This window comes from Protopterus annectens, chromosome 1.part0, assembly GCF_019279795.1.
Source record: "Protopterus annectens isolate FY-2018-M chromosome 1.part0, PAN1.0, whole genome shotgun sequence".
NCBI classification, from domain to species: Eukaryota; Metazoa; Chordata; order Ceratodontiformes; family Protopteridae; genus Protopterus; species Protopterus annectens.
The window spans coordinates 1,851,910,040-1,851,929,063 of NC_056725.1; the positions used below are offsets into that span (position 1 = coordinate 1,851,910,040).

General features: G+C 44.7%; 1 protein-coding gene across 1 annotated transcript in view; it reads left to right on the forward strand.

Annotated features, from left to right (window-relative positions):
• RICTOR (RPTOR independent companion of MTOR complex 2) overlaps nucleotides 1-19,024 on the forward strand; it is a 3,179,211-nt gene that overhangs the window by 272,910 nt on the left and 2,887,277 nt on the right. The window contains exon 5 of the mRNA XM_044069875.1: nucleotides 8,986-9,117. Coding sequence (XP_043925810.1) covers nucleotides 8,986-9,117 — 132 coding nt within the window. The remainder of the gene's footprint in view (nucleotides 1-8,985; nucleotides 9,118-19,024) is intronic.

A 19,024-nucleotide genomic window follows, 5' to 3' on the forward strand; every position in this document is an offset into this window, starting at 1 on the left:
GCCAAAGGCAGTCACCACAAGTTACCTCACCCGTTGGACCTCCTCACAGAGGACAAAAGTTCTCCCATCCACCCTCCCTTGTCCACTGTTTAACTGATACTGTGGACGATAGGGTTTTGACCCCTTTCAGGCACCTTTTTTCTGAGGATGTGCTTAAGGTTTTACAAGAGGCAAGGAAGTCATATATGCCCCAATGGAAAAGATTTTCTGACTGATACCATGCTCATAACCAGGACTCTTTTTCAGTGGGTGCCCCTAACCAGGACTCTTTTTCAGTGGGTGCCCCTTTGGTCCTCTCATGTTTGTGTGAGTTGGTCTAGTCTGACTTGGCCTATTCTTCTGTGAAGACCCATTTGTCAGCCATTTCTGCTCGTCTGCCCTTAAATCCTCCCTTGGCTTCTCGTTTTGAAGTCAAACAATTTCTTAAAGGCAGCTTGCGTCTGAGGCCTCCAAGGAAACACATTTGTTCTCCTTAGGACCTTCATTTTTTTTTTTTTTTTTTTGGGGGGGGGGGGGGGGGGACATTGACTCACTCTCTTTGAGCCTGCAGATTCTGCTTCTTTGCAGTATTGTACCTGGAAGACTGCCTTGTTGCTGGCATTTGCTATTGCTCAGAGGGATGTCCTTCATGGATGCATCTGCAGTCATAACAAGTGGGTTGTCCTGTCGTCAGGCAGCCCTGCAGTCGGGCGGATTCCAAAGTCCGGGTCCGGCTTCGGCTGATGTCGCACTCCCCCCGGCGTCCTCTCCGCTGGTCGGGTATAAAAGCATCAGCCGACGCCATTTTCCCCAGTCTTTTCTGCGCGTGCGCGCCGAAGCAGCTGTGTTCGCAAGTGCCGGTCGGTCGGATCCAGAGATTACTTCTACGAATACTACCGAAGACTTCTAAAGCTAGTACCCGTTAAGGACTCTTTCTTGCCTCAGCCGATGTCAGAAAAAGTTAACAATTGTTTAACCTGTGGGAAACAAATACCTCATAAAGATTTCCACTCTTACTGTCTGCCTTGTTTAGGCCCAGCCCACGACGTAGCAGCCTGTTCGGCCTGTGCCTCTTTCAACCGGAAGCCGCTTAGGCGTCGGTCGGGAGTTGCAGAACAGTTTTCGGTACTGATTTTGCGTACATTATGTCGCCGGATTCTCCGACTACCCCCAAAACTAAAGATAAAGACCGACACTCGCGTCCGGTTGTTCGAAAAAAAACCACGGCAAAAAACAACGAGTGTCACCGGTTTTCCGAAACCGAGAAAACTGCTCAAAGTGCAGCTAAAAACCCTATTCCTTCTGAAAGGGAAGCAAGGTCACTAGACAGATGGGGTAAAAAGGTCTACACTTCAGCTACTCTCTCAGCTAGAGCTTTAAACTGTCAGTTTCACATGATACAATACCAAGAGTTTATGCTTGATCAGTTAACTAAAAAGCTAACTACTGATGAATCTCTTGATAAGAAATATGTATTAGAGATGGTAAATAACATACAACAGGTTAGCAACCATTTCTTAAAATGTGGCTATGATGCACTGGAGGCTTCATTTAGATCAGCCATGACAGGCACAGTGATAAGAAGACATGCATGGCTAAAGGAACAAGCTTTACGGATCATGTTAAAGCTAAGTTGCTAGATGCTCCTATGGACAAGACAAGTTTGTTTGGTACACCTGCCCAGCAGGTTATGAAGAAAATGGAAGAAAAGGCAAAATCAGTTCAAACTGTTAAAGATTTCCTGCAAGTCCAACCCCCAAGGTTTAGCAGGAACTGGCCTGCCAAAAATTGGTCCTTTCCTGACTCTGCAAAATTTCAAAGGGGCAGGAATAGACGTTCCAGAGGCAGAACCCAATCCAGAGGAGGTGCCTACAGAGGAAGACAGTGGCAAGGTAACAACAGAGGCACAGACACAGCCACTGCCACTACATCAGCACAGCCACAGTGACTTAATCCTAAATCCGCCTACCAGGGAACAAATAGCAGCTCCTCTAGGCGGAAAGTTAACCTTATTTTCAAAGAACTGGCACTACATAACAAAAGACAAGTGGATTTTACAAACCATAGATCAAGGTTACGGTTTCACTTCCACACTTTACCAGTCAAAGAGGAATGCCAAATCTACCTCCACATCAAAAACAGAGGCTCGCCAGATAATGGAGTTAGCAAACATGAGAGCTGTGGAAAGAGTGCCTACAGCAGAACAAGGAAAGGGTTCTACTCCAGACTATTCCTAGTTCCAAGAAAGGAAAAAGTTGGAGACCAATTCTCGACCTGTCCACCTTAAATACATACATCATTGTCCCAAAATTCAAAATGCTGACCCTACAGCAACTTCTTCCCATGCTGGGCAAGGAGTCTTGGCTGGTAACTCTAGATCTCAAGGAGGCATACCTGCGTCCCAATTCGACCAATCTGCAGAAGATACCTCAGATTTCTTGCAGGATCAGAGCACTTTCAATTCTCAGCATTGCCCTTTGGCTTATCTACTGCCAGAGTATTCACAAAATGCCTGGCATCAGTAATCGCCCATTGCAGACTACAGGGATTCAAATTTACCCATACCTGGACGACTGCCTGCTACAAGGGGACAACAAAAGCAAGCTGACAACAGATTTACAAAGGGTCATTTACTTGCTACAAGGACTGGGATACACAGTCAATTTACAAAAGTCAAGGCTGATACCATCCCAAACAAGGACATTCTTGGGCGGAATTGGACACAGTACAACAAATGGCATTCCTGACTACAGAAAAACAAAAGAACTTCCTCTTTACTTCTTGGCACTAACAAAACTGAACAAGTTAACAGCAAGAAAATTTCTACAGGCCTTGGGCTTCATGGCATCATGCATAATCTTGGTCCCATTTGCCAGACTACATATGAGGAAACTACAGTGGTACCTAAAGAATTTATGGTCCCAACACAGACACAGTCTAGAAACAGAAATCCCACTAATTCCATGCTTAAAACAGGAGTTCCTATGGTGGGCTCAGGCATGCCAGTCAAACCCAGGCCTGCCCTTCCGCAGATGTCAACCAAGCCAGACCATCACAACAGACGCTTCAGATCTAGGATGGGGGCCCACATGCTGGACAAATGCGTGCAAGGATTGTGGACACAGGATCAAATTCACCTGCACATCAATCTAAAAGAAATGCTGGCAGTAAAACTGGCAGTCCAAAAGTTCAAACCTTTCCTCAAAGAGGGCCAGTTGATGATAAGGACAGACAACACCACAGTCATGTGGTACATCAACAAACAGGGAGGCACTCATTCATACCCCCTATGCAGAATGACCTTGGAGCTGTGGACCCTGGCACTCAGCTACAACATTCAGTTACAGGCAATATTTGTACCGGGGAAAGACAATACTCTAGCAGACATACTAAGCAGAACCACGGATGCCCACGAATGGAAGCTGCACCCGGACATCTTCAAGACCATCTCAAAGAAATGGGGAATGCCACAGATAGACCTATTCGCATCACCTCTCAATCACCAGCTCAAAAATTCTGCACGAGGACATTCCACCCACTAGCATGGAAAGTGGACTCACTCTCCTTCAACTGGAAAGGCCTAACAGCATATGCATTTCCTCCTCTTCCTCTGATACACAAGGTACTACTAAAGATCAAGGAAGAACGTCCAAGGATAATCCTGATAGCCCCAAACTGGCCAAGACAACACTGGTATCCACTACTGAAGAGCATGTCTCGAACAACATGTGGCCAATACCCTGATGCCTTTGATGTTAACTCAGAACAACTACAGCATCATACATCCAAACCTAAAGCTGCAACTGACTGCATGGAACATCACATAGCAGCAGCTAATCCAGAACTTTCCCAAAGAGTTAAAGACATTATTCTTGAGACCTTCAACAAGAAAGAACTATGCTGGAAAATGGAAAAGGTTTGTCATTTGAGAGTACCGAAGAGGAAAAGATGTGTCAAACATAGATATGCCTAACATTCTGGAGTATCTGGCGAACTTCTTCATTCAGGCCTGTCCTACTCCTCCATCAAGATACATGCATCAGCTATTTCAGCAGAATACAGCTTTGATCCTCCTGTTTTTCACACCCTTTGCTCAGGCAGTTCCTCAGAGGAATCAAGAATGTAAAACCTCCCAGGAAACCACCATTACCAGCTTGGGACTTAAACTTTGTGCTAGAAAAGTTGACACTAGCACCCTTTGAACCAGCAGCAACAGCAGACCTACAACACCTGTCATGGAAAACTGCTTTCCTACTGGCAATTACTTCAGCAAGGAGGGTTTCAGAACTACAGGCCTTAATGGCAGTGCAACCCTTCCTAATCTTCCACCAAGATAGAGTGTCCTTGAGGACTAATCCTACATTTATGCCTAAGGTGGTATCCAGAGTATCTTTAAACCAGGCAATCCACCTACCTTCCTTCTTTCCCAACCCACAAAACAGAGGGAAAGAATACTGCATACCTTGGATGTACATAGACAGCTACGCTACTACTTGGACAGAACAAAAATAGCAGAAAGACTGACCAACTTTTGTAGCCTATGCAACTGGAAGGGAAGGAAAAGCTATTTCCAAACAGACAATCTCCAAATGGATAGGAAATTGCATACGATACTGTTACTCCTTCCATGGAAAACCAATTCCACAGAACATAAGACCTCATTCTACAAGCAGCCACTACCACAGCCTTCTTACGAGGGTGGCAACCAAAGACATTACTACTTGGACCTCCGTGCATACATTTGCCAAGCATTATAATTTGCCTCTTTATTCCAGATCGAGCAGGGTTTGCCACTGCTGTACTGCAAGGGATCTTAAACACACCATAATCTACCTTTATCCTCCTCCCTAGTTGGCTATGGTATTCTACCCAGTTGTTATGACTGCAGATGCAACCATGAAGGACATAGTACAGTTTTGTACCTACCATAAATGTAGATGTCCGAACTGGATAGCATCTGCAGTCAGGATTACCCTCCTCCTTCCCCTCTGTGGTACTCCTAGGGTGTTTACCCTCCTAATAGCTAGCTGTTGGGGAGTCTTTATGGTGTATTTGTTTGTATATATGTACATATATGCTTATTGTTGTGTTTACCTCTATCTATTTGGAAACATTGGCATCTATCCAAATTTTACCCTGCAAGAGGGCTACTGGCATCTGGGGCAAGAAACACTGAGGAAAATGGGCTGATGCTTTTATACCGAAGACCAGCAGAGAAGACTTTGGAATCCGGCCGACTGCAGGGCTGCCTGACGACAGGACAACCCACTTGTTATGACTGCAGATGCTATCCAGTTCGGACATCTACATTTATGGTAGGTACAAAACTGTACTTTTCTGAGCTTCAGGCCCTTGTGGCCATTCCTTCATTTTTGGTTATTCATGGGGACAGGGTGTCCCTTCATATTAATCCTTTTATGCCTGAGGTGGTAAATGAGTTGTCCTTGAATCAGTCAGTACAGCTCTCTTCCTTTTTCCTTTCTTCTCAGTCTGCTAGTGAGAGGGTCTTACATAATTTGGATGTGCACAGACAGGTCCGATACTATTTGGGTAAAACAAAGGCCATGCGTAAGTCTGACCAGCTTTTTGTTTCTTTTCATCCCTTAAAAAGCCAGTAACCAATGCTTGAAGAAGCCACTTACCGTGGTGGCTAGACTTCCCTTTCATTTTCTCCAGCTTACCTTTTATCTGCCTCCCCTGATTGCAGTCATGATCATGGATGCTTCCTCCCTTTGGTGAGGGGTGCATTAAAATGTGAGGATGGTTCATGCTATCTGGACTGCTCATGAGCTAACACTGACATCAGTGTCTTAGAGATGCCGACGATCCTCCTTGTGTTGCAGAAACTTCAGAAATACCTTCCTCTGGGGGTGATTTCTTTGCAAACTGAAAATATGACAGTAGTTTGGTACATCAGCAAACAAGGAGGACCCAGATCCTAACCTTTATATCAGAAAGCAGTGCAGGTTTGGAAATGAGCATTAGCCTTGCACTGCTTTCTCATGTCAATGTGCATTCTGGGAGCTCTCTTCTGCCTTGTGGGCAGGGGTCGGTGGATTTCTTCTGATGCTTCATGAATGGTCCCTCAATCTAGAAATAGTAAAGCAGAATTTCAGTCGAGTGAGGCTTTCTGTCCTGCAGTCTTAACACCAAATGCAGCAACTATTTTGTCATGATCGCTCTTCAGTGACCGTCACCAAGGAAGCTCTAATACAGCAATGGTTTCCCGGTCTCTTTTAAGCTTTCCCACCCTTTCCACTGATTTCCACATTCTTGAAGAAAGCAATTGGGTGCAAGGCCTCTCTCATCCTCATAACCCCCAACTAGCCCAGGCAGATCTTCTTTCACACCCTTCTGGGAAGCCTTACCTGGATCTCAACATTCTGAAGCTAACCACATGGTTTCTCTAGTTCCAGTAATGGCTAATAATGCATCCCTGTTTTCTGAGGAGATCAAGATGTTCCACCCACTTTTCAAAAATAATCTACATGTAGACTTAACCATGGGAAATGGAAATGATTTGTCTTATGGGCCTCTAAGAATATTGATCTAATTTCAGCTGCTGCCCTGGACGTCCTCTGGTTTTTAGCCCCTGTATTTTATTCCAGCTTCAGTTTTTCTGTAGTAAAACGGCAGCTGGCAGATGTATCTAATTTTCTTACAGGGCACCTTGAATGTTCCCTCACCTCGCATTACGTTTGGAAAGCCTTTCTAAATGGGGTATTTCTACTCAGACCCCCTGTCGGAGAACCAGTTTCCTTTGGGATTTAAACTTTGTGTTGGGAAGCCATAATAAAGCCACCATTTGTGCCAGCTTCTTCAGTCCCATTGAAGTTCCTGTCTTGGAAAACTTTACATAACCGGCCTTGCTGGGAAAAAAAACTAAGGCCATCTCTCCCAGGTCAGTGGCAACTTTTATCGCCTTTTTCAGGTGTTCTTCCTTTGATAAAAATCTGCACAGCTGCCACTTTGTTATCCATGAACACTTTTATCATGTATTACAAATTGGATTCCAAGTCTAGGGCTAAGAGCATCCTTTGGCGCTTCTGTCCTTAAGGATCTCCTGTCGTGATTTCACTCTGGAAATCAGCTTCATATTCTGACACACAGGTCAGATCGGATGGGCTGAATGAATAGGATGCAAAAACTATGTACTTGTCATAATGCTAGATCCTTTCATTCATGTCAGTCTGATAAGACCGCCCTCCCACCCTGCTTCCTTTTTCATTGTACCTGTAAGACCAGAAGGATCTTAGTCTTTTCCTGTATGTACACATATGTATGGGTATGTATGTATTTGTGCACTAATCTATGTGTGCGGGTATTGATAGTGCACCAAATTCGATGCGAGGCAACTCTGGCCACTAGTGCATTATGGGAGGGGAAATCTTAATAGTGCTCGAGGCTGGAGCAGTAATGCTGCAGAGTCAGATCAGACTCAGGGTTGTATTGGACAAACATGAAAGCTGGCGGAAGCCTTGCTGCAGTTTCTTATCTCTTGTCACACCACAGGGACAGACCTTGATGAATGTTTTTATACATCAGTAACCATAGGGTCTTCTTTATTCCTTCTCTGCTTCCTGTAGTGATGAAATTCATCTGGATTTCAAAGTTGTGTGGAGTAACAGTCATCCTCATAGCCCTTCAACTGTGAATGTTCAATTGTACATTATTATTGCAGTTGCCTAACCTGTATGAATGGGTGTCTTGCTAAGGAAACTACCACCAGGTAGCTTTCACAGCATCAGTGCACCTTCAGCGCACCCTAACCACCAAGAGGAGAGCCATTAGAGCAGTGGTTTGGGTATCAAAAACTATGGAGCTTTCTTGCAGCTTAAATGCACTCCCTTTGCCGACTTTGTGAAACTGATGGTTGGATAGTGACCCTTCAGGGCTGAGTGCCATTTTGGGTAAAACCTTCCACTATATAATTTTTCTGAGAAAAAAAAAAATAATTCATGTTTATACTAGGAAATGTCAATGTTATGGGCTGTCATGCCAATGTAAAGGGAGGTTTACTTGGGGAATGCTTGTGTGAACAATATGTAAGCATCTTTTTGCTGTATTTTTTCTACATGTCAATAGAATGCTTGTATTAGGGCACTATATTGTGCTTTTGGGGGCTGCCATTGAAATTTTATCTCAAAACCTTGATTTTATTGTTAGCAGATTTACCTAAACTCCACTACCCTTTCAGGCTCTTCAGCTAAACCGTGGAGCAATTATTAGCCTCCTCGGTTCTTTATTTTCCTGTTCGCAAGAAGATGACGAAGAAAAGGACTCACAGGAATCTGAGTATCAGGCTGGCTCCCTCATTGCCTCAGCTGCTGATGGGTGACTGCTTTTGCCAGACCTGGTTCCTTATACCACTCATTGTTTCTTAGTCTCTCTGGGTGTAGGCCCTCAGGAAGCCACTAAGGGCTGAGAGATAGACACAGCCTCTGTAACTGCAGGGTTGGGCAAGGGAGACTTGCTCCTTTCAGTCCTGGGGAAAGAAGCAGATGAGGTTTTACAAAATAGCCAGGCTAAGGTGTCTGATTGCTAGGCTAGTTACCCCTGAGATGGAGTCTTTGTTTTTCCAGGTTGGGAAAAGAAAGCAAAATGTTAAAAATGTGACTTCTCTTGTTTTCCTCACTATGGACAGGGGGAGACTTAATGGGTTTTACCAGGAGATTACTTTTCTACCTTTAATGTTTTAAGTCCTATTTTTCCTTACTGATTTAAATTTGAAAAAGAAAAATAATTCACTCACTTCTGACACTGATTCCCAGTCAGAAGAGTTGGGACCGGAAGGGGAGTGTTCCTCTTCAGAGGTTTCTGAAAAAGGGTCCTGAATTAGAGAACATATTTACTGAACATACAAAAAAAGGTTTGAAATATTTGGGTAACCCCTAGACTTTTTAATGTATGTGGAGATCAGTGAAGTATAATCAAACTAAACTAATAATGTTTTCTTAGTGTATTGTCGTACATTATCTCTGTAACAATGCATTCATTTATTTTCAGTCTAAGATTAGCATTGCTAAATGAAGCTAAAGAAGTACGAGCAGCAGGACTTCGTGCTCTACGATACCTCATCCGAGAAACAAGTATTCTTCAGAAGGTGCTAAAGCTCAAAGTAGATTATTTGATAGCTAGGTATGTGGTTCCTCTTTTACTGGTTTTGAGATTAAGCTGCACCCTGCATTTTGTATTGGTCAAGTTCATATTTGTTATGTATTGTAAATTAAGTCTGATGTAAATGTATTGCATTGAAATTTGTTTTCAAGTGCAGTCTAGGAACAGAGACTTAAGAGCCTCCTGAACTGTAGCAAGTTATATTTGTAGAACCCAGTGTAATGTGTAGCTGTCCTTTTCATACTAATAGACTGTGTGGAATAGAGGGATGGAGTCCTGACTGAGATCCAGCTGACTTGAGATTTTTTATTACTGTGTCTACTTTAGAGTCTTGGTTAAAGAGAGAGAGAGAGGAGGGGAATTACTCACTTACACATCCAGATTGGGAGGGGGAGAGGTGTCAACCTCTCTGAGATTGCTGTCTAGTGTATATTGGGTAATAGAGCAGCAGAAGATAGGTAATGACGACACAACAGTCTACATTAGTGTTATAGCTGGAGTTTGATGTGTTTGTAAAAACACACACATGCCATGGCCTATTATTGTACACCTTGTTTTAGTAACAGAACCTTTAGTTGTCACAGAGAAGGCAGGAAGTAAAATACCTCCCATCCCATCGTTGGTTGTCTGCCATTTCTACCCTTATTGCAGTGCTTGTTAGACAATTAGAAGCTGATGGTTGCTGGGAAAGGTAACCATGGGGGTGAGAGATCTTTAATCGGTAATTAATTAACTATTTTTACTGGCATTTTATCAGGATTTCTTACAAAAAATTGTGGCAAAGTATTTTGAGGGATGTTGACTTGCTGAGCCAAGTTTTGGTCAAGTCACCCTTTTTTGTTAGCGTTGGCATTACTTGTCAGTCATATTCCAAAGCCAAATCTTCTTTTACCTTTTGTTGGAAAAGTAATGAAGATAAGATGCCACATTTAAAAATTATATTTTAGAGACTGGCAGCTTTAGAAGCTATAGACTGCTGCTCCTCTGTATGAAGTTCTGACATAAACAGCTGTGAAACCCAAGCTAAGTGCGGAGGTAGATGGGGTTGACAGTTGCAGTCTGCCTGAATAACTCAAAAGCAAAAATAACGAAGTGTGTGATTTTCCAGGAGCCACAGACCCCTTCAAAAAAGTAGTGTGAAGCAAGTTATGCTGCTGTTCTTCATATGTACATCTGTCATTACCACAGTCAGTTGGGCTTGTTAGGTACACTAGAAGTGCTCTTGATTTCTCCTAGCTTACTTTATAGTCTTTCCTTTGACTAGCTACTGTTTCTGCCTGTCATACTCTGTTGTTGAAAGGAAGAACCAAAACACCAATAAAACAAGAAGGGCTATGTGATAGCAATGTCATCCAGCTCTGTGGACAGAAGTCTTCAGTGACTTGCTTTTGAGAAGCCTCCAGATTAATTTGACTGAGCTTTGAATATGAAGCTCAGGTGATTTACTAATGCTAATTCTGTTGACCAAGGTAGGGGAGACCATTTACGGAGTACACTCCTGCCTTTTAGCATACCGTCTGAAACAGCTTGAAAAGATGCAGTGATTCTTTGCTTGAAAAAATAATAGGATTGAAAACTTGAGCTATTCAGAATGGCTTTAGTAGCTATTACTGTATTCTGTTTCATACAGGTTAGAGATGTGTGCCTGACCTGTAATGCAAATTCTGATCACGTTTTATTTCTTAGTGCATGTCAGAATTGCACCAGTGGAGGAGCTAATGACTTGTAGGACAACCTAATATAAAATAGGTATCAGAAAAATAAAAAACATGACAGATAACAATATGTAGTGCCCTTCTAGAATTATGGAAGTTAGAACAAGTTTGTCATTTCTTTCAAACATAATCTTGATATATATGTGGGAAATAGAAAGATGTTACAACATTAAAGCTTGTTGATTCCAAGTAGGTCATAACCTTTGCATTCGGACCTGTGAATGTAAGGCTGCTGCTTCTTGTAACGTTGTCATCATTTCCTACAAGATTGACATTGTTTTACCTGTCCCTTTTCTTTATCTTTTGATGCTTTTTAATTTTCTCTGGAGACATTTTCATTATTATTTTTTTATAAGTTCATAGGCAAGTATTAAGATGTTATGTGGTCCTATTTCTCCTCCATTATTATGTGTGGGTTTGGAGCCGATCCTCGCCTCCGACTCGGCCGCTTAGAAAGCCTGAAAACTTCTGATTGGCTTGTGGTTAATAGGTATCCCATGGTGCATGCGCACATTCCCCAGATCTCGTTTGCCGCGTCTTCAGTCGGAAGCTTCTTTTGGTTGGCTGTGGCCAAGTGATTTAGTTCTTTATTATTACTACTTATTAGGAGTTTTTTGCTTCATGTGAAGTGTAATCCTGATTGCAGACAGCTTTATTGTGATACAGATTTGTGTGTTTAACCGGATTTGACTTATTACTGCTTAAAAAATTCTTGGGCCTGTTGGCCTTTTGTGTGTGGTACCTGTGAGTGTGTGCTTTTAGACTAGACCGTTTAACTTAGAGGTGCTAGTTTGTTCCCTTTTTTCCTTTGCACTAGGTTCGTTTCAGTTAGAGAACCTAGTAAAACCACTTTTATTTTTTGTTGTGTGTTAGGGCTAGATCTGTTTAAGTTAGAGGATCTAGTTCCTCTCTTGTGTGAGTGTGTTGTTTTTTCTCTACTGCCATTATGTCCAAAGAACATAAAGAGCATAAACAGTCAGGGTTTAAAAAGTGTACTAAATGTTTGCAAAAAATGTCCGTCACTGATGGTCATAGCGTCTGTGTGTACTGTTTAGGGGCCATACATCTTCAAGAATCTTGTCTCTTTTGTCATTCCTTTAGCCCTAGAGTGCTCCAGGAATGGAAGAATAAGCTGATCCTAAAAAGGCATGTTAAAACCTTCCTTCGAGGAAGACCTAGCCAGTTCTTCCTCCTCTGCTAGGTCGCAGTCTTTTAGAAAGGATAAGGGCAAGACCTTTAAAAGGCCTTCTCCAGCCTCAACTTCTGTCTCTGAACCTCCACAGAAGTTACCAAAATCAGAGTTGGCCTCTGTCTCTTTGGTTTCACGGTCTTCGGAGCCGATTGAGATTCTGGACACGGACCTTGCAGTATCGGCACCAAGTGCTTCGGTGCCGATCACTAGCAGTCCTCTTCGGAGCCGGTTTTCAGACATTCCACCAGTCTCCCCTACTCTAAAATCGCCTATATTGCAGAGAGCGAGGTCTTCCTCACTGTCCTCCAGATCCTCCAGGAAGCTTATCTGAAGAAGACATCGAGAGAGTGGTGCTCAGACTCCTTAAGTCGTCGGCCTTGCCAAAATTTTTATCGGCTCCGACCATTTCGGTCTCTGACCCTACTCCTGCTACTGATCCTGCTCTTTTTCCTGCTCATTTTTCCTCCTCCAACCCAGATTGGGCCTTTGGAGCCGATGCTGTTGGTACCGACTGTAGTGGTGTCCTCGACTTCAGTACCCCGTGTGGCTGTCTCGGAGCCGAGCTCCACTCCGACACTATCGGTGCCATCCGAAGTGTCTAGGGTCCGAAGCTCTTCGGTCGGCCCCGAGGGGGACACTTGGAACCAAACCTCTTCGGTGCCGAGTCTTCCTCTTGGTGCGTCGGCCTGAGTGAGCTCGGACACTACATCGTTCTCGGAGCTGATTCCTTTGGAGCCATCGGCACCTATGCTGTCTTCGGAGTCGGGGCGAATCGGTCTTCGTGAGGATGAGCATGTTGGATAGCTCATCCGTACCACGTAGGAGTACCGATGCTGTACTCCTTCAAGCGCCAACTACGGTCTCAGCATCCTCTCTCCCCCGGCATGGTAGAGACTTACAACCTCAGGACCCCCATTTGGGTGGCTCCCGATCTTCCGAGACCTCCCCAGAAGACCCCGCTGAGGAGCCCCCTCGGAAGAGATCATGTAAGAGGAAGCATGTAGACTCCCCTGATGAGTCTGTCACATCTGACACTGACCTCGATGAGTCAGAGGGGTCCCCTAAGTCGTCCTCTGAAGATGTCTCCTTTGCAGACATTTTGGAGATCCTCAGGCAGAGAGGCGGCTGGCCCACCGTTACCCCATCCGATGAGGAGTCAGTGTAAGGCTTTCGGGTCTCAACCCTCAGCTTCATGAGTGTCTCCTCCATTTGACGAATTACTGGATCTTGTGGGTCAGAAAGAATGCAGACTCCTGATGCCATGGAACCTGTCCCTAGGAGGCCGAATAAACTTCTTTCCGCCCCTAAAGACAGAGAATTTTTATTCAAGGGTTTACCTGTTGATGCTATGGTGGTGGCGGCGACCACTAAGAAGGAGCTAGCAGAGATTTCTTCTTCTATTCATCCACCTAATAATGAATCCTGAACGATGGATAGGTACGGGAAGCGTATCTTCTCTTCAGCAGCTTTTACACTCCGATGTCTGAACTATCTGTCACATTTTCCGAGACTTCAGAGAGATCTCCTAAAGGAGTTAGGAGATGCTCTTCAGGGTACCTCTACTGAAGCAGTTCCATCTACAGTGTCTGCTCAGTTGGCTACTCTCACATCTATTGTTAACTCCTCCATGTGGCTGATTTCGTTCGCATCTGATGGTGCGAGTAGGGCGGCGGGTTCAGGAGTCTCCTTAAGGAGACATTCCTGGATGCGTCTCTGCAACTTTGCTGAGCCTTTCAAGTCTACATTCACCAATGCTCCCGTGGACAGATCCTCTCTTTTTGGACCCAAGGTGAAAGATACTCTCACCAGGTGTGAGCAGGAAGGTAAGACTCTCTGTCGTGGGAGTCCGTTTTACCGTTCCTTCTAGACCTTACCCTAAAGATCAGAAGAGCAGAAAAATGTGGTCCAAGAAATCACAAAGACCTTTCCAGGACACACAGGGTGATTCCTCCTTCAAAGGCAAGGGACTAGGAATTAATGGTAGACGTCTCCCTAGAGGCAGGGGAGGCCCACAAAATCAGGGAGGTCGCAATTCCTTTTGTGACCGTCCCTATCAGCGTTCCTGATGTGGAACGCGACTGTGCGTCTCTGGAGCCGGTCGGGGGTCGCCTGTCCTTGTACCCAGAAGCCTGGCTAAATCTCACTCGAGACAAGTGGGTACAAGACATCATCACCAGAGGTTACTCTATACCCTTTTCCCTTCCACCACACCCTCCCAAAAAGATCCCAGATGTACCACCCAATCACAGGGATCAAGCGGCTATAGAGATAAAAAAGCTGCTATTAAAAACAGTCATCCAAAAGGTCCCAACAGACCAGACAGGATTCGGAACATACTCCAGGTTCTTTTTATTTCCAAAAAGAACAGGGGACTTGGAGACCCATCCTAGACCTCCGCAAGTTAAACGAGTATGTAAAGAAGTCCAAGTTCCGAATGGTCACTCTACAAGCCATACTCCCTCTGTTAGGGAGAGAGAGCTGGATGTGCTCAATAGATCTCCAGGATGCCTACTACCACATAATGATGGACAAAGCATCAAGGAGCTACCTCCGCTTCTGGCTGGGAACCAATCATTACCAGTTTCGGGCGCTGCCCTTTGGGCTCATCACAGCCCCCCTGGGTGTTCACCAAGTGCATGGCAGTAGTCAGCTCATTTGAGGCATCAGGGAATCCAAGTCTTTCCATACCTGGACGATTGGCTCCTGACCGCCACCACCAGGCATCACCTAGTTCAGTCGACAGATTATCGAGCTCTGTTCCCAGGTGGGAATCTCGATAAACTGGGAAAAATCCTCTACTTTGCCCATTCACTCTATAACTTTTATAGGAGCAAACATAGGCACGGTCGCTATGACAGCCAGACTACCTACAGGCAGAATACAGAATCTTGTGCAACAAATTTACAGGATACTTCCCCTTCAAAGAGTCAAAGGAAGGTGGTGTTGCAGCTTCTCGGAACTGTGGCGTCGACCTTAACCTTGGTACTTTTAGCAAAACTACATATGAGAATACACCAATGGCTCCTGTCATCCCAGTGGTCTTTTCAGCAGTTGCCTCTACATCATCAGATTCTGATTACAGATCCTTGCAAAAAGGATATACGCTGGTGGATTTAACCAGGTCATCTTACCACAGGGACTCCCTTTGTACCGCACCAACCCGTTGCCACTGTGACCACGGATGCCTCTCAGGGTGAGGGGGGCATTATCTTGGTAGGACTGTACAAGGCACATGGCAAGATCAGGAGGCCCATTTGCATATCAGTGTTCTAGAGATGAGAGCGGTGCTTCTAGCATTGCAAGCACTTCACGACTTTCTCCCTCTAGGTACGATAGCTATCCAGACCGACAACTTGTCGGTGGTCTGGTATCTAAACAAACAAGGGGGGAACCAGATCATACCCCTTATGTTGAGAGGCCCTGCAAGTTTGGAATTTGAGATTTCTTCCCAACGCTTTCTCATTGCAACGCACATCCCGGGGACTTCCAGTGTGATAGCGGACAAGCTAAGCAGGGCTATATTGTTACCTCACGAATGGTCCTTGAACCGGAAAATAGCCAGTATGATCTTCCACAAGTGGGGACAACCCTGCTGTGACCTCTTTTCCAGCCCCATCAACACCAAATGCAGCACCTTTTTCTCTCTCATCCCCCCTCCAGGAGAGTCTCCAAGAGATGCATTAGTCCACGATTGACCCCCGGGACTCCTTTATGCTTTTCTTCCTTTTCCACTCATCCCCAAGGTCATACAGAAAGCAATGTTGTTGGGAAGCAAGATGATCCTCATCACTCCTTACTGGCCTCGTCAGATTTGGTTTCCTTTCCTCGGGCCTCACCTGTTAGACTATCCATGGACTCTGGACCCAGTGCCAGAACTCCTGACACAAGTCAGGTTCTCTTCACTCCAGTCTCCACACACTCAAACTGACAGCATGGCTGCTCCAGTTCCGTCACTAGTCAGGCTTCATGATCTGCCTCCAGATGTAACTCGTAATATTACCTCCTCTCACAAGCCTTCGACTAGAAAATTGTATCACAGTAAATGGAAGAGATTTTCTATATGGGCACACAACAGAGAAGTTGATCCATTTACAGCTCCCATTACTATTGTTCTAGAGTTTCTTTCATAACTCTTTCACCAGGGTTCAGCGGCTGGACACTCCGAGTTCAGCTAGCAGCAGTATCTAATTTTCATGTGGGGATTAATGATTCCAGTCTTGTCTCACAAACTGTGCAAATCTTTTCTTAGGGGGTTCCATGATGTTAAGACCTCCTATGCAAGACCCCATTCCTCCTTGGGATCTGAATCTAGTTCTGTCTAGACTTACTCTGCCACCTTTTGAACCAGCCCATAGTTGTCAGTTGAAATTCCTGTCTTGGAAGAGACTTTTTCTGGTAGCAATAACCTCAGCCAGACAAGTTTCTGAATTACAGGCCCTGTCAGTTAAACCTCCATATTTAATTTTTCACAAAGACAGGGTTTCTCTCCGGACCAATCCTTCTTTTATTCCTAAAGTCTGTTTCAGTTTCACTTAAACCAAACAATTGAATTGCCAGTGTTCTTCCCTAATCACTCCAATAAAGCAGAGTATACATTCCACCAATTGGATGTGCATAGGCAACTGCGTTTCTATATCCACAGGACCAAAGGATTTAGAAAATCAGAACAGCTGTTTGTTTCCTCTGCTGAGGCGAGAATGGGCTTGCCAGTTTCCAAGGTTACACTATCGAACTGGATCTCTAGTTGTATTTCCTTTATTTACAGTTCTCAGGGAAAGGAGTTACCCTCTAAAGTTAAAGCGCATTCCACCAGGTCTTTTTCTACTTCTGCTGCTTTCCAAGCCAGGACACCTGTTGATAATATATGTGCAGCAGCAACATGGGCTACCCCTCATACCTTCATTTCCCATTATAAATTTTATTTAATTTCCAGGGGTAGAGCCTCGTTTGGTTCCATGGTACTCAGAAGTATTTTCCAGTGAGCCACCCATTCAAGATGCTAGGGACGCTGTCCCACACGTAATAATGGAGGCGAGATAGGACTACATAACATAAAGAAGTTATGTACTCACCATAACGTTCCATGTATGTAGTCCATCTCGCCGAACATTATTACGAACCCTCCCACCAGCCCCATTCCTGGAGGATCCGGAAACAGTTTTTCCTTTTCTACAGTGGTTTATACCACAAGGGCGGTTTTATTACAGTTTATTCTTCCGGACCTTTGTCCTTTTTCCTGTCTTATCCTGATAGACTAGTAGCAAACAAGATCTGGGGAATGTGCGCATGCACCATGGGATACCTATTAGCCACTAGCCAATCAGAAGTTTCCAGGCTTTCTAAGCGGCCGAGTCGGGGCCGAGGATCAGCTCCGAACCCACACGTAATAATGTTCGTCGAGATGGACTACATACATGTAATATTATGGTGAGTACATAGCTTCTTTTTAGCTGGCCTTGTAGGCCATTTGAAGCTCAGCCAGATGCTCTTCGTGTTTCACTGTTGCAGTCATTACATTTGGGTAATTTGCTGGCAGGTTGCCCTCAGTCGGCCTGAATAACAAAGTCTTGGGTCCTGCATTGGTTGCTGTCTCCTCTTCCATGACGTCAGGTTGTGAGGGGTATAAAGCATGCAGCTGACACCGTTTTAATCCGTCTTTCTTGCTGCACAGTGCCCGAAGCAGAAGCAGTTCGCAAGTGCCGGTCAGCCGACTCCTGAAATTTTCGTTTTCGAGTTTCAGAACCAAAGTCTTCAAACTAAAGCCAAGTACCCCGTTGGGGAATCATTTTCTTGCTCCTTACCGATGTCAGAAAAAATTAATAATTGCATTACTTGTGGGAAGCAAATTACCTCATAAGGATTTTCATTTGTACTGTATTCCTTGCCTAGGCCCTGATCACAACGTGCCTTGCTGTCGGTTTTGTGCTAAATTTAACCAACAACTCTATTAAGCGTCTGTATATTTTTGCTTCTAAATATATTTTGGTTTAAGATTTAACTATCCTGAAATGTCGTCGGTTAGCAGTCCGACTACCGGAGTTCACAAAAAACGCAAGGAAAAAGACGGACTGACTGTCGAGGTCTAAAACCGACGATGAAGCTTCTCCTAAGCCAGTTGCTGGATGTTCATCATGTGACACTGCTGCAGTCATTACACTTGGGTTATCCTGCCGTCAGGCGGTTCCCCAGCCGGCCTGAGTTCCAAAGTCTTGGTCTGGCGTCGGTTGCTGTCGCCTCCTCCCTGACGTCAGTGCAACAGGGTATATAAGATGCAGCCGACGCCATTTTCTTCAGTCTTTCTTGCCGCGCAGTGCCCGAAGCAAAAGCAGTTCGCAAGTGCCGGTCGGCCTACTCCTGAGATTTTCATTTCCGAATCCAGAACCGAAGTCTTCTACAAAGCTAAATACCCCGTTGGGGTAACTTTTTCTTGCCTCAGACTGATGTCAGTAAAAGTTAATAACTGTATTTCTTGTGGGAAGCAAATACCTCATAAGGATTTCCATTCTTATTGTATCCCATGCCTAGGCCCAGACCACGACGTTACTGGTTTTCAGTTTTGTGCTAGGTATAATAAGCGCACTATTAAACATCTGTTTGATTTTGCCCGACATTACTTTGGCAGAAAATTTAATTATACCATGCTGTCAACTTCCGACGACCGGTATTCATAAAAAGCACAAAGACAAGGACAGGCATCCGAGGCCCAAAACTGACAACGAAGCCTCTTCTAGGCCAGTCACCGGTTCTCTGGTTTTCAGTGAGGCGCCTTCACAGCCCCTGACGACCGCTTCTGCAGAACCACAGGCTGCCCCCGACCCCCACGTGGAGATGGCTGGGCCTTTGGATGCACTAGCTTTTCAGCAGACCGAAACCGATCCTGCAGAGGGATCTGGAGTACCTGAGCTACCCCGCAGCTTCAGAGGGTGTCTTCAGACCTACTCAGCTAAGCATTAAACCCTCTTCTAAGTCAAAGCCTCCTTTAAAAACTAAGAAACAAGTACAGCATTCTCCAGGACAGGTC